The sequence below is a fragment of the Labrus bergylta genome, chromosome 6 (assembly GCF_963930695.1).
Source record: "Labrus bergylta chromosome 6, fLabBer1.1, whole genome shotgun sequence".
Classification (NCBI taxonomy): Eukaryota; Metazoa; Chordata; class Actinopteri; order Labriformes; family Labridae; genus Labrus; species Labrus bergylta.
In genome coordinates this window covers 5,908,122-5,924,627 of record NC_089200.1, presented here as the reverse complement: position 1 = coordinate 5,924,627, position 16,506 = coordinate 5,908,122, and the positions used below count along the sequence as shown (strand labels likewise).

Below are 16,506 nucleotides of genomic sequence, written 5' to 3'. Positions count from 1 at the left end.
AGTCATGACTGTCTACAATGGGTGTAACACCCGAGTCCCACTGTCTGTGATGTTTTCAGAGTTTTCAGAGTCCTATCTTCAGTTTGTTTACATCGCCTGGACGGCCGGCTGACTCCTCCCCTCGTGTATAAAAGTTGTTTAATTGAGGGACTAGAGAAAAGAAGAATAACATACTGTACTCACTGCTTAACTGTGTTTCTAGATCACGCTCATTTCAGGTAAATTTACATGCAGTGTGAAGATACCAGCATAATAAAGATCGCAAGCATTAGCATGCTAACACAACAATGCAGCGCGAGTTGTTTTGGTTTCATGCTGGTGCTCAACGGCGACATCTGCTGGATCAAAACAAATCACATATAAAGCCTTTAACATAAGTGAAAATACATCCATTGCATTTTATGGGCTTATATAAATGTGTTCTTGATTAATGTTAATATCTAGAATGTATATATCTTTTGTCATATTTGTGATATTTAAACATAAATGTTAGCAAGGACATAGCTGAACGCTAATGTTAGCTGTGGTCTGATGTAAGCTAACGAGTTATAAAAAGTGTTTTTCTTTATATCTCTCTGGATTTTGTTAACAATCGTAAAGCTGTGAAAAAAGAACAATTTGTCTGATATCAATATCATGACTTGATGAATTACTACATTACTGATGAATGTTAGTCTTTGTAAGACTCAGTGCCTTTTAGCTTTTGTTTTGGTCTCTACCAATTCCTAAGGGGAAATTACTGGCTCTGTAGCTTCTCCAGATAGTGGCTAATTATGTTTGTCTGCCATTGTGGTTCCGAGCAGGAAGTGCCCAGTGGGTTTTAAGAGCTTTTTAGCCGCCGACTGAAGCCGAAAAATGAAACAGATGATGAGAGTGAACCAAAGCAGGGGGGAACTGCAGATCCAAGTGATATGTCTCTGTAGATGCATTAGCACAAGCCACAATGACTTACACTTTTACCTGTAGGTTTTTACATTGTCTTACAATTTTATTTGGAATAAAAAACACATTGAGGAAGCTTGGACAGTAGAAGTGGCAAGACAAAAAGTTTACAATATTTTTCTTATTTCCACAAACAATAAACCACCTCCAAAAACGTAAGTCAAACAGATAATGCTTGGCAATGCCAGCTGGAGGTGTCCCACATTCTTCTGTTACATTGGATTAAGGGACCTCTGACATGTATTTCTGATAAGTTCATATCTTTCTGCCAGTTATCCAGGTCTGCTAGGTCTCATTCTGTTTTCAGTTCAGTACATGTATCTATTTTACAGCCAGAAAAGCTGCTCTAACAAAACACTGATGTCCCATTCTTTGCGTTTTATACATTGTTTTCTCAGTTGAAAGAGATTACTTTGGAAAACACACTCCTGCATAGTTTTCCTATTTGGTAGTTTATCTCTCGTGACTTGTTGCCTCTGTATGATTCAGCTTTGGTGCATGAAGGTCTTATAAATAACCACCAAACTGCAGCCGTCATTGATTTGTTCTCTTTTATAAACCCCCTCTTAGTCTGAGTCCCATTACTTATTGCCATCCTTTCACTACATCCTCCACCTGCCGACCACATTTAGTTGCAATTCTCCAAAGCTGGTATCTCCAGGGCCCTGTCCTAATTTGACTCTGCTAATGTTTGCTGAGACCCCCTGAAACTGGTGTCATTACCTTACACAGACAGGTTCCAGTGCCTTGCTTTGGTTAAACCAGCTCCTCATAGGACTGATTGGTTGTTTGCTCTGTCGCTGAGTCATTTATTTTTAACCATGCTCAGCTGTGCCTTTTCTCTTGTTGCCTTTAGAACATCATGTTACGCTTTACCTAAAATCAACTGCAACTATGTGACTTTCAGCTTCATTCAGCTTAAAGCCTTCTCAAATCCCTCGAAGCCCACTTCAACCCATTTTAAAATGTCGACCTGTTAATATTCTCCCTCTCAGTGCTCGGTCTTACTTCCTCTCTTTCAGACCCACTGAGCGTTGGTAATTTTTCCTCTTGTAATTGCTTGTATTCTTTTCACCATCTCTCCTGTCTTTCGGTCTTCTTGTCCCCTTTAGTGTTTCATCTCTCTGTCAATGGAACATCATTAAATCAGTGCAACATTGCTGTTATTTAGCGCACACATCTGCTCCCTCTTCTGAAGCCATTGCCCTGACGAGCATTGTGTCAGTCCCTATTACTCAAGTGACTCTAACACTTTGGAGCTAACAATTAGAACAGAAAGGATAGATATAATGTGCTGGATGTGTTTTTTTATTGTCTTATTATGAGACAAAGGCGGAAGTTAATTCTCTATGAGGTGGAGTCACAAGCTGGTTGATAGGTCTGAAAGGTTTCTCTGTGGTCATGCCTCCATTACTTATAAAACAGTCTGTGGTAAAAGAGAAGGGGTTTGGATTGCATCAGGTAGTCATGAATCCATCTCTAAGTTAAAATCCATAAACCTCATATACAGTAAGAAGTGGATGTAGCCTTTGTTTTCAAAAACAATGCTGTGAACATGCACTGTTTCAATTGGCCAGCAGGGGGCGACTCTTCAGACGGAAAATGTGCCCGTTTCTTAGTTGGCCACAGCTTACAATTAATGGTCCTATTTAGATTAAAATTGACTAAAAGTGCATAGTACACTTTAGGGCTAGCTATGTATGATGTAACAATGGCTTTCTGTCAACCATGGGGATGTAACTATAGCTCGTTCAACATTTAAGAATGGATATGGGGCAATATGGGACACTTAATCAATGAGACCAAAAGAAACTGTGAGGCTCTTTTTTTTATTTCTTATTTTGGCATCTCTTGTTCAATATCATTAGCCCCTTTTTTCACAAAGCGGTCAGGTTTGGTTCAATACAGTTTGGTATGTTTTGCTAAGGTAAACCAACCAAACCTCTTACTTGGTAGGCGGGATGTAAACTGGAGAAGGATAGCCGTGTAATAGGTTGACATCATAGCTCTACAGGAAATGTGTTTAATATGAATGTGTTCCTTTACTCCTTTTTATCCAGGATTATTGTTTCTCCAGCAACCAACGTGCGCATTGGACTATCAAAGAAATACATTGTTGAAGGAAATGTGGTTAAACAAGAAGAATCCTGACGTTTATGTTTTTTTTCTTTCACATAAAATAGAAAGTAACATGTTGATCCATCTAGAATCTTCTCAAAGTGGCTTGTAGGTGCAGATTCATTTTTGAATCAAGATCATGTTAACCAGGGAAGATTGTGGTCTTAAATCAAGCCCACTTTTCACACATGTAGGGCTTCTGATGGGCCAGATCTGGGAAATGAACTTATTGAGTTTCTGTTCCATCTCCACTGTCGCCATAAACCAGTCATAATCCAGCCTCCATGCCACACGTCCTTGGCCTGTTTTCTAACACAGTGCCGCAAGGAAACATCCAAAATAACATTCCCTTTGATGCTTTTTGATTTTTATGGGGGACTTGATGGAGAAAAAGTAAAGACAACCAGAAACCCCCCCCCCCCCCCCCCCCCCCCCCCCCCCCCCCCCCCCACACACACACACACACACACACACACACACACACACACACACACACACACACACACACACACACACACAGTAGATAAGCAGGATTGACCTTTTAGCGGAAAAAACATTTGTTTTTATTGGACTCTTGGTGAATTAATTTCAATAATAAAACATTCTGCACTCAATACTGCAATTTCTCAAGGTTTATTTTAAAATCTCTTTCTGTTGAGCAACCATGTACTAATCAAATGTGTATTGATTTCTGCTGCACAGTCTCCCACCCACCAGCAAGTTCACATCCTCAGACAACAAGGTCACAGTCTAAAGCTTGTTGTTAGAGAGACCTTTAACTATGAAGTCTGGCCCATAATTAAAAACAGGAAATATTTGATTTTGCTTATTTTCTCTATCTCCTGTATTCATGATGAATAACGTCAAAAGTCTGTACATATTTTCTTCCAAATGAAAACTATCAGTAAAAAACAACAGTAAATAACAAAAATGTGGCAAGATGAACAATCGTTGTCTCCTTTTATGATTGGATAGTTATTATTTTAATTATTTATTTCAATTAAAGACGTTTTTATGAAAATATAGTAATGTTTTTGTAACACAGACATAAATGTGAGACTATTGAACCAGTAAGTGTGTCTGTAATGCTGTGGTAATGCTGTTATAGGATTACACGTCGTAAATGCATTGAATGTAGATTGTAAAATAATCATGTATATTTATTACATTCATAAAATATTGCAAATCAAAATCCAATGAATTTATTTGATGCTCTCTCTCTAAAAAAAAACGTTTTAATAATAAAATAAAATGAAAAATTGAAGTGCATCAGCATATATGTGGCTTCATTAAGGTGTTAAAAATGATGCTGTAAAAAAAAAAGGTTCCTGTTAGCTTTTGAAGAAAGTATCCAACAGTAGCTAGGCCTATATTTTTGACAGGTCTGCCTGTTATCAGCTGCTGAAACCTGGACGTTTTTTTTTACATGGGGCTTAAGTGATCTCCTGCATGTTTGTACCACTATAATTACTGCCTGACATTAAAACACTCTTCGTGGTTAGGATTTGAGTGTTTATACAAATTAAATATCTTATTCAAAGTGCGGAAAGAAGATTTATTCACACACTTATTGATGACCCTTAAGTCCACTTTTGCAACCCTCTCCTGACCACTCCTGCCCTCAGAGGTGTTTTGTCGACTGGTCCTCTGATATGATTGACCTCAAAAGTCAAGTCCTTGTTATCGGCTTAATCTTTGTGGTAATGTGCTAATTTGAATGTCCAGCAGAGCAGCGATGAAATGTTCCTGACCTATTTTTAACCTCAATTACTGCCCCGGTGAGCAAAATCTTTTGCGTCGTTATTGACGGTTTGGTGGAGAATTCAAGGTGATGTACTGGATCAGAAGTGACAGGCATGCATGATAGAAACTTTTGTTTTGATCATCAAACATGTTGGATGGACTAAGTTAGTCATTTCTTTGTAGAGATTTCAATGTGTACACTATTGGGCTTTTTCGGCTCTCCTTCCCGTCCACCTTCCTCTCTTTGTTTTGGCTCCTCTCCCTCACTTCCTCATTTCTCCTCTGCCGCCCTGTAGATGTCAGTTCACCTGCCTCCGTCTCCCCTTATTCTGTCAATCTTTTCACTCTCTTCCTTTCTTCCTTGTTCTTTTCCCTCGGGTCCGGCTGTAATGAGTAAAGGTCAGGGTGTCAGCTCTCTCCTGTTGTGCTGTCAGTGCTCTTGTCTGTTATAGAGGTACTTATTAGCGGTGGCCTTTAGCCGCTGTCCTAACGAGCAGACAGCACCGCTCTGACACAGCTGCTGGGGGAGAAAAAGACAGAAGTGAGAAGGGAATGTGATGACCTCAGAATCTAATTATTGCCTGTAAATCTAATTAATTGGAGTATATGAACAAATCAAGTTAAATTCAGAACATTTTTTGGTGCCGGCGACCATATATTGTGTTTATACGGTTGTATTCAACTTGACAATACATTTGTACTGGTTGTAACAGTAAGTAAATTATGTACGCATTATTTACATTTTTCTCATACTGAATGTCAGATAGAAACCACAGATAATCAAAAACAAGAGAACAGGATGATTACTTTCCCGATGTTATTCTTACAGCTCTAGTAAAGGACAATGTCTCACTGTCAGTCAGCATCTGGGGACGTCGTTAACTCTAAAAGTAACTTTAAAACAGCCAAGCAAGACATTTACAACAGAATTTCTGTGTTTAATGGGGCAGCTAGATGTTGGCAACCAGTGGGCAGTCAGAAGTGACAGGTCCAAAGGTAAAGACGCCGTATGAAACCGGCTGATAGGTGCAAGGCCAGTTGTCTAAAAGTAGGTGTTTGGTTAAAAGACAATCAGGGAAAGTAGGCAGAAATAAGATGATCAATGCATTAGGAGGATTATACAACAATGGTGTTATTGATTTCTCTTCTAATGTGCACCCGAGCCGTGGCAGTGAGCCAGCATCCACAATGACCCTGATGCCAAAGCAGCTAAATAGAAATCAACCATCTTTCATTTCAATATTCAAGCATATAGATTTTTGGTTTGTGAGAAACAGTGAAGGCCACCACTAAAAGGTCTTTTTGAAGAAGAAAAAAGGTGGCCAAATATGACAAGCTAGAAATATCAGTTAGATTGTGCCACACACATAAATCATTCATCCACTGTCTGACATTTCAGATTCACCAGTTACACACAACTAACCTGTCAGTGTGGAGTGTCCACTGTTCACATGCTGATCATTAATCCATAACGTCATGGATTCATAATAAGTGTTACATAGTTGATGGCAAATTATAAACCAGATACACCACATCTAACTGATTGAAGTCATTCACACAGTAATGTCTACATGTTGTGTTGACTCACAAAGATATGATGACACAGTAAACACAGTGTCTTATATGACAAAGAAAAGCATCAAATCCAGCACCAATACAAACGTACTTTAAGAGATTGTACATGTGTTCCTTTCTGCTGCATCAAGCTAAGATGTCTGCCATTAAAAACATCACACACGACATGGCGCCTCATTTAAAGCTGAATAGCATCAGGGAGTACTTCCACCTGTACAGCACACCTGCTCAACAGCACACTATGTGGAACAGTGTAACTGTGTTGTGTCAATCATTTTCTATTTCAGTGTAGAGCAGCATGATAATAGATGTGATGAGCCACTCCAGGCTGCATGCCTGAACGGTTTCTGTATTGATTTGTGTTGGCCTTGTGTCAGCATGACATCACCTTGGCAACACAATCTCAAGTGCTCCTAAATCTGTCTGTCTTTTCATGCATGCAGTGTGTGACTGTGTGAGTGTGTGTTTGTGTGTGAGCGGTATGTACATTCACTCTATGGGGGAAGAAATCCCTCCATCCATTGTTCAGGCGCCATGGATTTGCTTTTTTTCCTGACTCAGCACTTTTTCTGTAACACACACACACACACACACACACACACACACACACACGCCCCTCTCAGTATTCAAAGTGTTCTTATCTTGTAGTGGCCTTTTCCATCACCTCCAATGTTTCTTCATGATCAGGTTTTGTCATAACTCTCTATCCCTCACTTACACACACACACACACACACACACACACACACACACACACACACACACACACACACCCCTTCGTTTGAATAGTTGATGTCTGCAGCATCCAGAGTAGAAATAAAATTGCAGCCGGGTGATTCTACCGATGTCTCCCTGCAAAGTTAGTTACTGTTTAAACTCTCCCTCTATCTCGCCGTCCTCCTCCGCTATCTCTAAATTTTCTCCCTCACCTCCTCCGGCCCTCTGACTTCCAGCAACAGGTTAGATGTCTGAATAGAAACACATCCCATGAATGCAGAGTCTGGTTTGTCCCACGGGTTGAGTTCATAAAGTGTATAAAAAAGTCATAGGATTCTGATGTGTTTCCTATTTTGGACTCCTCGGAGAGGTTAATTCAGAACCATGACCTCTTCTTTTTTCAAATTGGAACATTTTATTACTCGCCTGGCTTTTCGCTGAGCCATCACTTTTAAATACCAGACACATTTATTTCTCTACTTAAAATGATGACTGGGCCTAAAGATTCATTTAAGCTGAGGATATTAACAACAGTTATAATGCACAGCATACCGTATTTTTCTGAAATGAATCTATCCGTTTAATTTCACTTTAACAGTTAGTAATAAGATGAAAAATCAGGCTGTAAATCAGATTTTAAAACTTTTTAATGGGAGTGTAGAGTTTATGGTCCCTTCTTCTCAAACATCACTCAGTGCTTATTTATTTGTCCACATATGTAACAGACTGATAGACAGTCAGCATGATATCTGTCTCTTTTCCCATTTCTTTCATGACTTCATTGTAACAGAAGTAAGATCGTCTCTCTTCAGCACAAGCCGTCGGTTTAGAACCTGAGGAAGAGTTTTCTCTTGAAGCAGCAAACACATTTTTCCAAGAACATAAATGAATCCAAGGTAACAATGAAACAATTTTAAAAGATTACAAAACGTACAGATGGGTGTTATAAAAAATTAACAGAATGAAAAAGTAAAGTTTGTATTGCCTTATGAAATATTTACTGTAGTTGTGCCAGGCTGCTGATCTGAATGGGGACAATTTATAATTTATTTATAATATTATAAATATAAAATTTATAATAAATTTGTATTTTATTGTAATCATTTTCACAAATCTTTAAAGTTGACAGAAAATTTCCTTTAGAAAAAACAAAACAAAAAACACACCTTAAAAAAACGAATTTTCATGGACGTTCATGGACGTATATCAGTGATGTCACCCATTCATTTCTGAAATCATGTTTTGAAGCCCAACGATGGGGATCACTATGTTGGAAATACTGCCTCTTCCTGCCTTTTGATCAATCTAGACACAAGCTAACAGGTGGAGCTGAGGCGGGCTCTTAGCCTCATGGCAGACAGCTACTACACACACACCTGCAGCATGTCAGTCAACCTGCCCCTAACTATACAATATCATGCATTACTCTTAGCCTCATAACAGTGAAGAAAAGGCCAACACATTTTGTTGTACCTAGATTAAACATGTTTATGTTTGCATTTTAAATTAGCATTTTAACGGGGACTTAATGTGTTTCCTCGACTTTTAAAGCCAGCCTCAAGTGGAGGTTCAAGGAACTGCAGTTTTTTGCTCTTTCACATTTGCTACATTTTTTCTTCCCATGTGGATTTATAAATCAGTGTGTTTAACTGAACTATTCCAGTTTCCTGCTTGGCCTCATTTTGTTTGGTAATACATTATAATTTATGAGTCCGTTCGTGCATTCTGAACGGAAATGAAATGTTAAAAATGAGCAGTCGCACACTTCCTGTCAGAGGATTATTTCAACACATACAATGCATGAAAATGTAATTGTGTTTACTTTGTATATTTTCCAGAAGTGTTTGCCATTGCTGTGACATTAAATCTTTGTTGTACACTTGTGATGCGGTTGCTTATTTTTGACCTCATTATGAACACGGAGTGACTTAATCTCATACGCTCCTGGATGTCGGCTCCAGCTGCTTCAACAGCTGCCGCCCGGACACGAGGGGAGCATGTTACCCTGAAAAAACATAGGAGGGACGTCACCTTTTGCAAATCACTTTTGAAAAAGGAAAACACTTCAGCCCAGATATTTAGGCCTTATCCATGTGGGAATGTAAATGAACAAGCTGTTCAATGATTTCTCAGCATATTCCACTCACCCTGAATGTCCCATAAAACTCGCAGTGGATGCATTAAATGGCAGGACACATCCTGACACTTAGCTTGGTGAGAGTCATCAGACTGCTTTAAATACCATCCTTGTGCTTCACTGTCAAATCCATTTCCTTCAAGTGTTTGTGACCCAAATAAATCCAATGTAATGACTTTAATTATGAGGGTTTATTACTTATCATCATGAAGTCTGACATATTGCAGGGTTTTAAATCTGTGGGTGTGTAAGTGGACTTAAACCCAGAAGTGGATTAAAGTTGAACATATTTTGCAACATTTTTAACTTAAAAGACGGGTTTCCTTTTAAATGTGCCGACTCATTTAACCAAGCATTAGCTCATTCCCAGCATCTTAACCCTTCTCTTTGGAAATCCTGACACCTGCACACTCCTCACCTCTGAACACTACTCCAACATATAAACAAGCAGTTTGCATTCATGCGCAATCTGTGAGATTTATTATCGTCCATCTTTAAAAAATCAGAGCACGGCGTGTCGCCTGCAGACTATAAATTCACACTTTAAGACTTTCATTTCAACTAGATTAAAATGTAATGAATCACATTTCACTCGGACAATTTGTCTCTCGATCCTCGCTCTCTGCTCCGCCACCTCTCCCAGCCTCTGTGTCTCCATCACTGACATGCATGCACTCTCACACACACACACACACAAACACACTAACACACACAGACACACACACACATGATTCTGATCACTAAAGCACAGTCTTTGTCTCTGCCCTCTGTGCAGGAGCTGGAGGATGGTCTCCTCTCGTCTCAGACAGATACCAGTGGTTGGAGGTGGATCTGGGAAGGCGGACCAAGATCACAGCTGTCGCCACGCAGGGACGCTACGGCAGCTCTGATTGGCTGACGGCTTACCTGTTAATGTTCAGCGACACGGGACACAACTGGAGACAACACCGGCAGGAGGACAGCTTAGGGGTAAGTCTTCTGCACTTATCGGTATAAACACTAAACTATGGGGAAATCACATTTTAATTCAAGAGCAAAATGTTTCAAAATCAACAAGAGAAAACTTTGTCCAACAGTATTTTACTAAAATGTATCTACTGTATGTACTGTTTTGGATATGTTTGCACCTGCAGCGCACTTATTTAAGATTCGAGAAAGAGAAGAGCAGTCTGCTTAGAAACTCAAAAAAGCATCAAATGCACTCACAATGAAAACCTCCACTCAAGCGACCATCCTGTGGCTCCGAATGCGTCTTCCACTCCAGGAAGCACTGCCAGTGAAATTAATTCATGCAGCAATTATTCCATCCTGCTAGACCTAATTTGGAAAACAAATTAACTTTATATCAGCATAATATCTAGGAGACAAGGATGCATTAAATTAGTGTGCAAAGATATTGGAAACAGAATACTAATTTAAACGAAAGTCCAAATAAAGTTTAAACTATTGAAAACTGGATTTGAGTTAAAGTGAGGAGAGGTGTTTTAGCACTAGTAAACAGTCCACTTGAACAACACAAATCAGCACATCATGTACCCTTAAAGAATGACATCTAGTTAAACGAAATAGGGCTTAACACATCTACAGTAGAGAATGCTGCTTTGAAAACACACAATCCAACTTGTATATCAACTTCTTCCTGTAAACATGACAAGATAAGAACCTTTTGGGGGTGAGGTCTTCAATATGTTTGATTGAAAATAATTGCTTGTAAAAGTTCGCATTGAACCAATGCTTTTATTTAGGGCCTATATTCTGAATTCTTCGGATGAACTACTTTTATTAAGATCTACTATCTTCAAGCAAAAACATCTGTTGAGACTTTTCAGGGAGAAATCAGAAACACTTAGTTTGAGGAGTTAATTTAAATAATGACTAAATTATGTCTGAAAAAAATTATACTCAAAGGGAAATTTAATTGTATGAAAAGATGTGAAAACATTTTGTATATTTTCTAGAGCATGGCGACTTGGTGAATATACTGATTTAAGAAGACTAACTGGACATTTAAGAAATCCTCGCCATGATCAGCCAATCAGGTCGAACTTTCCTCTCAGGCCTATTTTTGTCAAACTTCCCAAGACAATTCCCATCATTTCAACACACAAGTGCAATCAATCAATGCGTTTCAGAAAGGGTTGTCTGCCAAAATATAACCACGTCTACTGTTGTCCCAGTTATAAAAATGACAGCAGGCTCATTACCACTTTACAGAACGGACAGAACAGTTTATATTGTCTTTTGAGATCAACACTTTGTACTAACTAACATCAATAAACCAGCACATCCTCCAGAAACATTACATTATTCATTTCACTGTAAAATGAAGATGAAGTTGCTGATATTTAAATTGTTTTTTTTCTGACCTCATTTTTTTGGGGTCTGTTGGAGTATCCTTCAGTGTATGAAGGTTTGTTCCAAAAATGTTTTACTGTGACACCAAATTTTTAATAAAAAAGACAAAATGAACAATAAGACCATTACACACCTGCTGTGATAAATTATCTATCTCAAACAATATCAAGTTAAAAAAAACATTTAGTTGAAGGAAATATCTCTTTAAAGTCTTTATATGTGATTTTCCACACTTAAATATAATATAAATCAAGTATATCCTCTGAAAATAACTCTGTGGGTCAAGACTGTCTACAATGGGTGTAACACCCGAGTCCCACTGTCTGTGATGTTTTCAGAGTTTTCAGAGTCCTATCTTCACTTTGTTTACATCGCCAGGACGGCCGGCTGACTCCTCCCCTCGTGTATAAAAATTGTTTAATTGAGGGACTAGAGAAAAGAAGAATAACATACTGTACTCACTGCTTAACTGTGTTTCTAGATCACGCTCATTTCAGGTAAATTTACATGCAGTGTGAAGATACCAGCATAATAAAGATCGCTAGCATTAGCATGCTAACACAACAATGCAGCGCAAGTTGTTTTGGTTTCATGCTGGTGCTCAAGGGCGACATCTGCTGCATCAAAAAATCACATATAAAGCCTTTAAAGTCTTTCTTAAATAGCCCACAGTGAAACAGTTTACACCATTTTGAGATACATGAATAATAAATACACATTTATATCAACATCATGTATTGTAACTGCTATGCAGACAGCAGGGGAGGGAGCTGAGCTCAAACTGTGGGTTGATTGAAGTTAAAACATTTTTGGCCTCACTGTCACAATCATGATTTACATTTCTGCGGGGACTGGTACTGCCTGCAGCGTCGTGCGGGCTCACCGGGAGCCTTTCACTCTTTATTAATAATGGATGGAACAATGAAAGGAACCTGGGCAGGGCTCTGTCAGCTGCACGGAGCTGCTGTCAAACTGTTAAACCTCGACCGACAGGAGGCTGGGGCTGTTCTTAGAAAGAGTGCTTGGATTCTTGCAGCAGCACACGTGTCCATCACCAGGCTGAAGGAACACGCCTTGTGAATCAGACTCGATGAGAGTGTGAAACTAAAAAATGCATGTGGTGACTAAGCATATATTTAGAAGTAGCTCGTGTATGACATACCCCTGCAGACTGGGAATTAAAAACTGAAACTAATTCTTCTGCTTTCCTTCATATCTGCATGTTCCCTAGTTTTCTTTTTCTCTCCAAAATTTCTTCTTTTTTTTTTTTACTTTTTGTACGTTTCTCACATGTTCCATGTCTCAGTAAAGACGGAGAGAATCGTCAACTGCAGAGTGACTGATCACTACCCAGCAAACTACCGTGTGTCACAGTGACAGGAAGACGTGTCGGGCCTCTGATGATTGAACAACAATAGATTTGATTCAGAGGCAGTCGGGCGTACTGTCTTCCATAAAGGAGACATCTTGTTACAGCAGCAGCTCGGAGAATAGCTTTTGATTCTGATTTGACAGGATGCGATTTTCAGTAAAGGATGGAAAATCTGTGAAGCCGGGGAGACATGGCTAGGAAAGAGGAAACAGAGTTTGACTTCTCACAGCTTAAAAAACTTGTTGATTTGATACTCAGCGTGAGAGCTGATTAATCCAGATCAGCTCTCTGAGTGGGTTTAGAGCTCCATATATTAGCCAGACCAGCTTACAGTGTCGGTAAAGTCACAGATTTGACTGAAGAAACAGCTGTCGGCCTCAGGTTCAGCTTCTCACTGACTTCTCAACTATGTTGTTCCTTAAAATAAATAGTATGGGCTGCACGATGGTGCACGCTGTTGCCTCACATTGAGGAGGTTCTTGGTTTGAATCCCCGTCGGACAGAAGTTTGCATGTTCTCCACATACATGCATGGGTTCCCTCCGGGTACTCAGGCTTCCTCCCAAGAATCTATGACTCTAAATTGCCCATATGTGGGAATGTGGCTGTTTGTGCACTTACCATGTTCTTATCTCCATATCTTTGGAATTCAATCTGAATTTGGTAATATTTTACCCTCCATGTATTCAGTACATTGTTGACAACTGCATATTAAGACAGACTCTATAAATGTAAAAAAAAAAAATGTCAAAAGCTGCAGGAAGTTATTCAGCTTATTATCGTATTGATCAGACAGTGTAGACAAAAGCACTGGTTTAGGATATGGCTGAAACAAATAGCAAAATATTTTGCAACACTAATATCCTGAACACATACATATCATCCTTACCTCTATTTGGATTTTTTCTCTGGTCTTTGAACAACGTTCTGCTACTTACTGTGAGTCCAGTCATACAAGACTGGACTCTTCTTCAGACCCCTTTTTCATCATTATAATCTCTGCAGCTTATAGGGTAGGAAAGTTGTACAGAGACAGGAAATGATGGGAGGAGAGAGTCCAGGATGACATGCAGCAACAAAGTGCCAAGGCTGGATTTGAACCCCCGGCTGCTGCATTGAGGACTATTGTCTCTGTACATGGAGCATTCAAGATAACCACTAGGCTATCCGAGGCTCCAACTCTCTCCTTGACTACCCCATATTTCTCTCCTTGACTGAGGTCTTGTCAAAGGCTGCTCACATTTCACAACATGCACGTTGAGGTAAATGAGATGCCTCTCACTTCAGCCTCCTCAGCAGGAAACAGAGCCGTTTGTTGAGCTCAACGCTTGGCTGCCCAGCCGGCTCAGCCCTTCAAAGCACCGAAGACGCTAGCTGAGATCACAATTATGCTGCATCGGGGAAGCCAATTCCACTCACACAGCCTCATCAGTACACACACTCAGCGGACAGACACACACTTAGCATGACACACAGTACCCTCTCAAGAAAGCAGGACAGTCCTAAGCAAAGCCTGCAGTAACACTTAAAAAACATAAAAGCTGTTTTTTTTTCTTCCTTCATAAAGATGCATGTGATGCTCGGTGTGCTTCTTGTGTATCAACCACACGATTCTCACAGGCAGCTGATTGGGAAAATAGAGGCCATTAGTCTCTTTAAGAGAGGCCTGGTACAGAGACAGACTAGGTCCCAGAGTTATTGATCACAGGACAGAGAGAGGGAGAGATGTTATTAGCAGCTAGGATCAATGGCCTCTCCGAGCTCAAAGTTTGAAAATGCACAAAGACCAGGGGGTTAGAGAGAGTTTCTCCTCCACGCTCAACCTGATTTTTTTTTTTCTTCTTTTTGAGATTAAAACAAGACAACTTCTTTGAACAGAATAAAAGGTAGTACTTTGAATTGGTTAGGGGCTTTGAAATCAATTTGCTTAAGGATGGGCTATGAAGGGGTCCGGTGCGAGGGGGATGAATATGGTCGATTGCAGTTGTGATTTTGCTGTATTGGGTCTAGAATCTTGGGGTTGAGGCTCAGGTTTGGGCATGGCTTGATAAGCTTTGTAGCTTCCCTCTGTGGTTCCTGTATTTAGAAAGACTGAGAGATGAAAGAGAGAAGGGAAGTAGGGTCGTGAGAACTTGATCATACACAAGAGAAGTGGTTCGACCATGGACCCGGCCATTGTGACGTCACCCATTCGTTTTCCACGAGTTCAACAGCTTGGCCGTTGTTTATTCATCAGACTCAAGCTATTAAAATATTGCATTAACTAGCTTGCTCCGTGTTTGCACGCACACATTTCTGGAGGGAGAGGAATGCAGGTGATTGTCATGAAACAGGTCATTTAAAAGAAGCGCTCTTCCCATCATTGCACCCTGCCATATTCTCTGCAGGGACATAATGAAAACAGCTCTCCTTTAAATGGGTCATCACAAATGAATCAATGATGGAGAAACGTAAAAAGCTAACCAACCCAGTACACTAAGCTTGGAGATCGATATCTTCTAATTAGTGCAAACACATTCATTAGAAAATACTTTCAAGTCACCAAAAAACCTGGAGCACAGAAGTTATGGACAACCTGCTATACAGCACAGAAATCTGTTATATCTGTCTGATGTTTTTCCACGTTATTTAGCAACTACAGCGACTGTAATTACCTGAGATGATAGTTAGCGACATCCACCTGACATTCATAGTGACCACGCCCTTAATTGCATGACGTTAAGCTTTAAAGGCTTTATATGTGATTTTTTTGATCCAGCAGATGTCGCCCTTGAGCACCAGCATGAAACCAAAACAACTCGCGCTGCATTGTTGTGTTAGCATGCTAATGCTAGCGATCTTTATTATGCTGGTATCTTCACACTGCATGTAAATTTACCTGAAATGAGCGTGATCTAGAAACACAGTTAAGCAGTGAGTACAGTATGTTATTCTTCTTTTCTCTAGTCCCTCAATTAAACAACTTTTATACACGAGGGGAGGAGTCAGCCGGCCGTCCGGGCGATGTAAACAAAGTGAAGATAGGACTCTGAAAACTCTGAAAACATTACAGACAGTGGGACTCGGGTGTTACACCCATTGTAGACAGTCATGACTCACAGAGTTATTTTCAGAGGATATACTTGATTTCTACATTTAAGTGTGAAAAATCAAATATAAAGACTTTAATGATTTTCAAACAGGTGAGGTATAAGATAAGCTTAATATTAAATACCTTTGGATACCAAATCTATTTTTGTGGCAGGCTGTAGACATGTTTGCTGTAAAGTTTGCCTTTTAATATGGGGCCTAATGGGGATTGAGTCCATTTTGGAGCCACCTTCAAGTGGCCACTGGAGGAACTGCAGATTTTTGTACTTCCAGGCTACTTTTCTTTTTTTGGCCGTTGAGTCTAAAATACTAGAAACCTGGTCCTGGGCGCCGGTGGCCAAGTGGTTAGAGCACACACTCCATGTATGGAGGCTGCGGTCCCCAAAGCGGTCCGAACTGTACCTCTACAGTAAAGGCATAAAAAACACATCGCCCCCTCCCTAAAAAGAAAAAAAACAC

General features: G+C 39.8%; 1 protein-coding gene across 1 annotated transcript in view; it reads left to right on the top strand.

The window, feature by feature from the left end:
- LOC109997159 (contactin-associated protein-like 4) overlaps nucleotides 1-16,506 on the top strand; it is a 110,048-nt gene that overhangs the window by 28,227 nt on the left and 65,315 nt on the right. Inside the window, exon 3 of the mRNA XM_020651548.3 lies at nucleotides 10,007-10,200. Coding sequence (XP_020507204.2) covers nucleotides 10,007-10,200 — 194 coding nt within the window. The remainder of the gene's footprint in view (nucleotides 1-10,006; nucleotides 10,201-16,506) is intronic.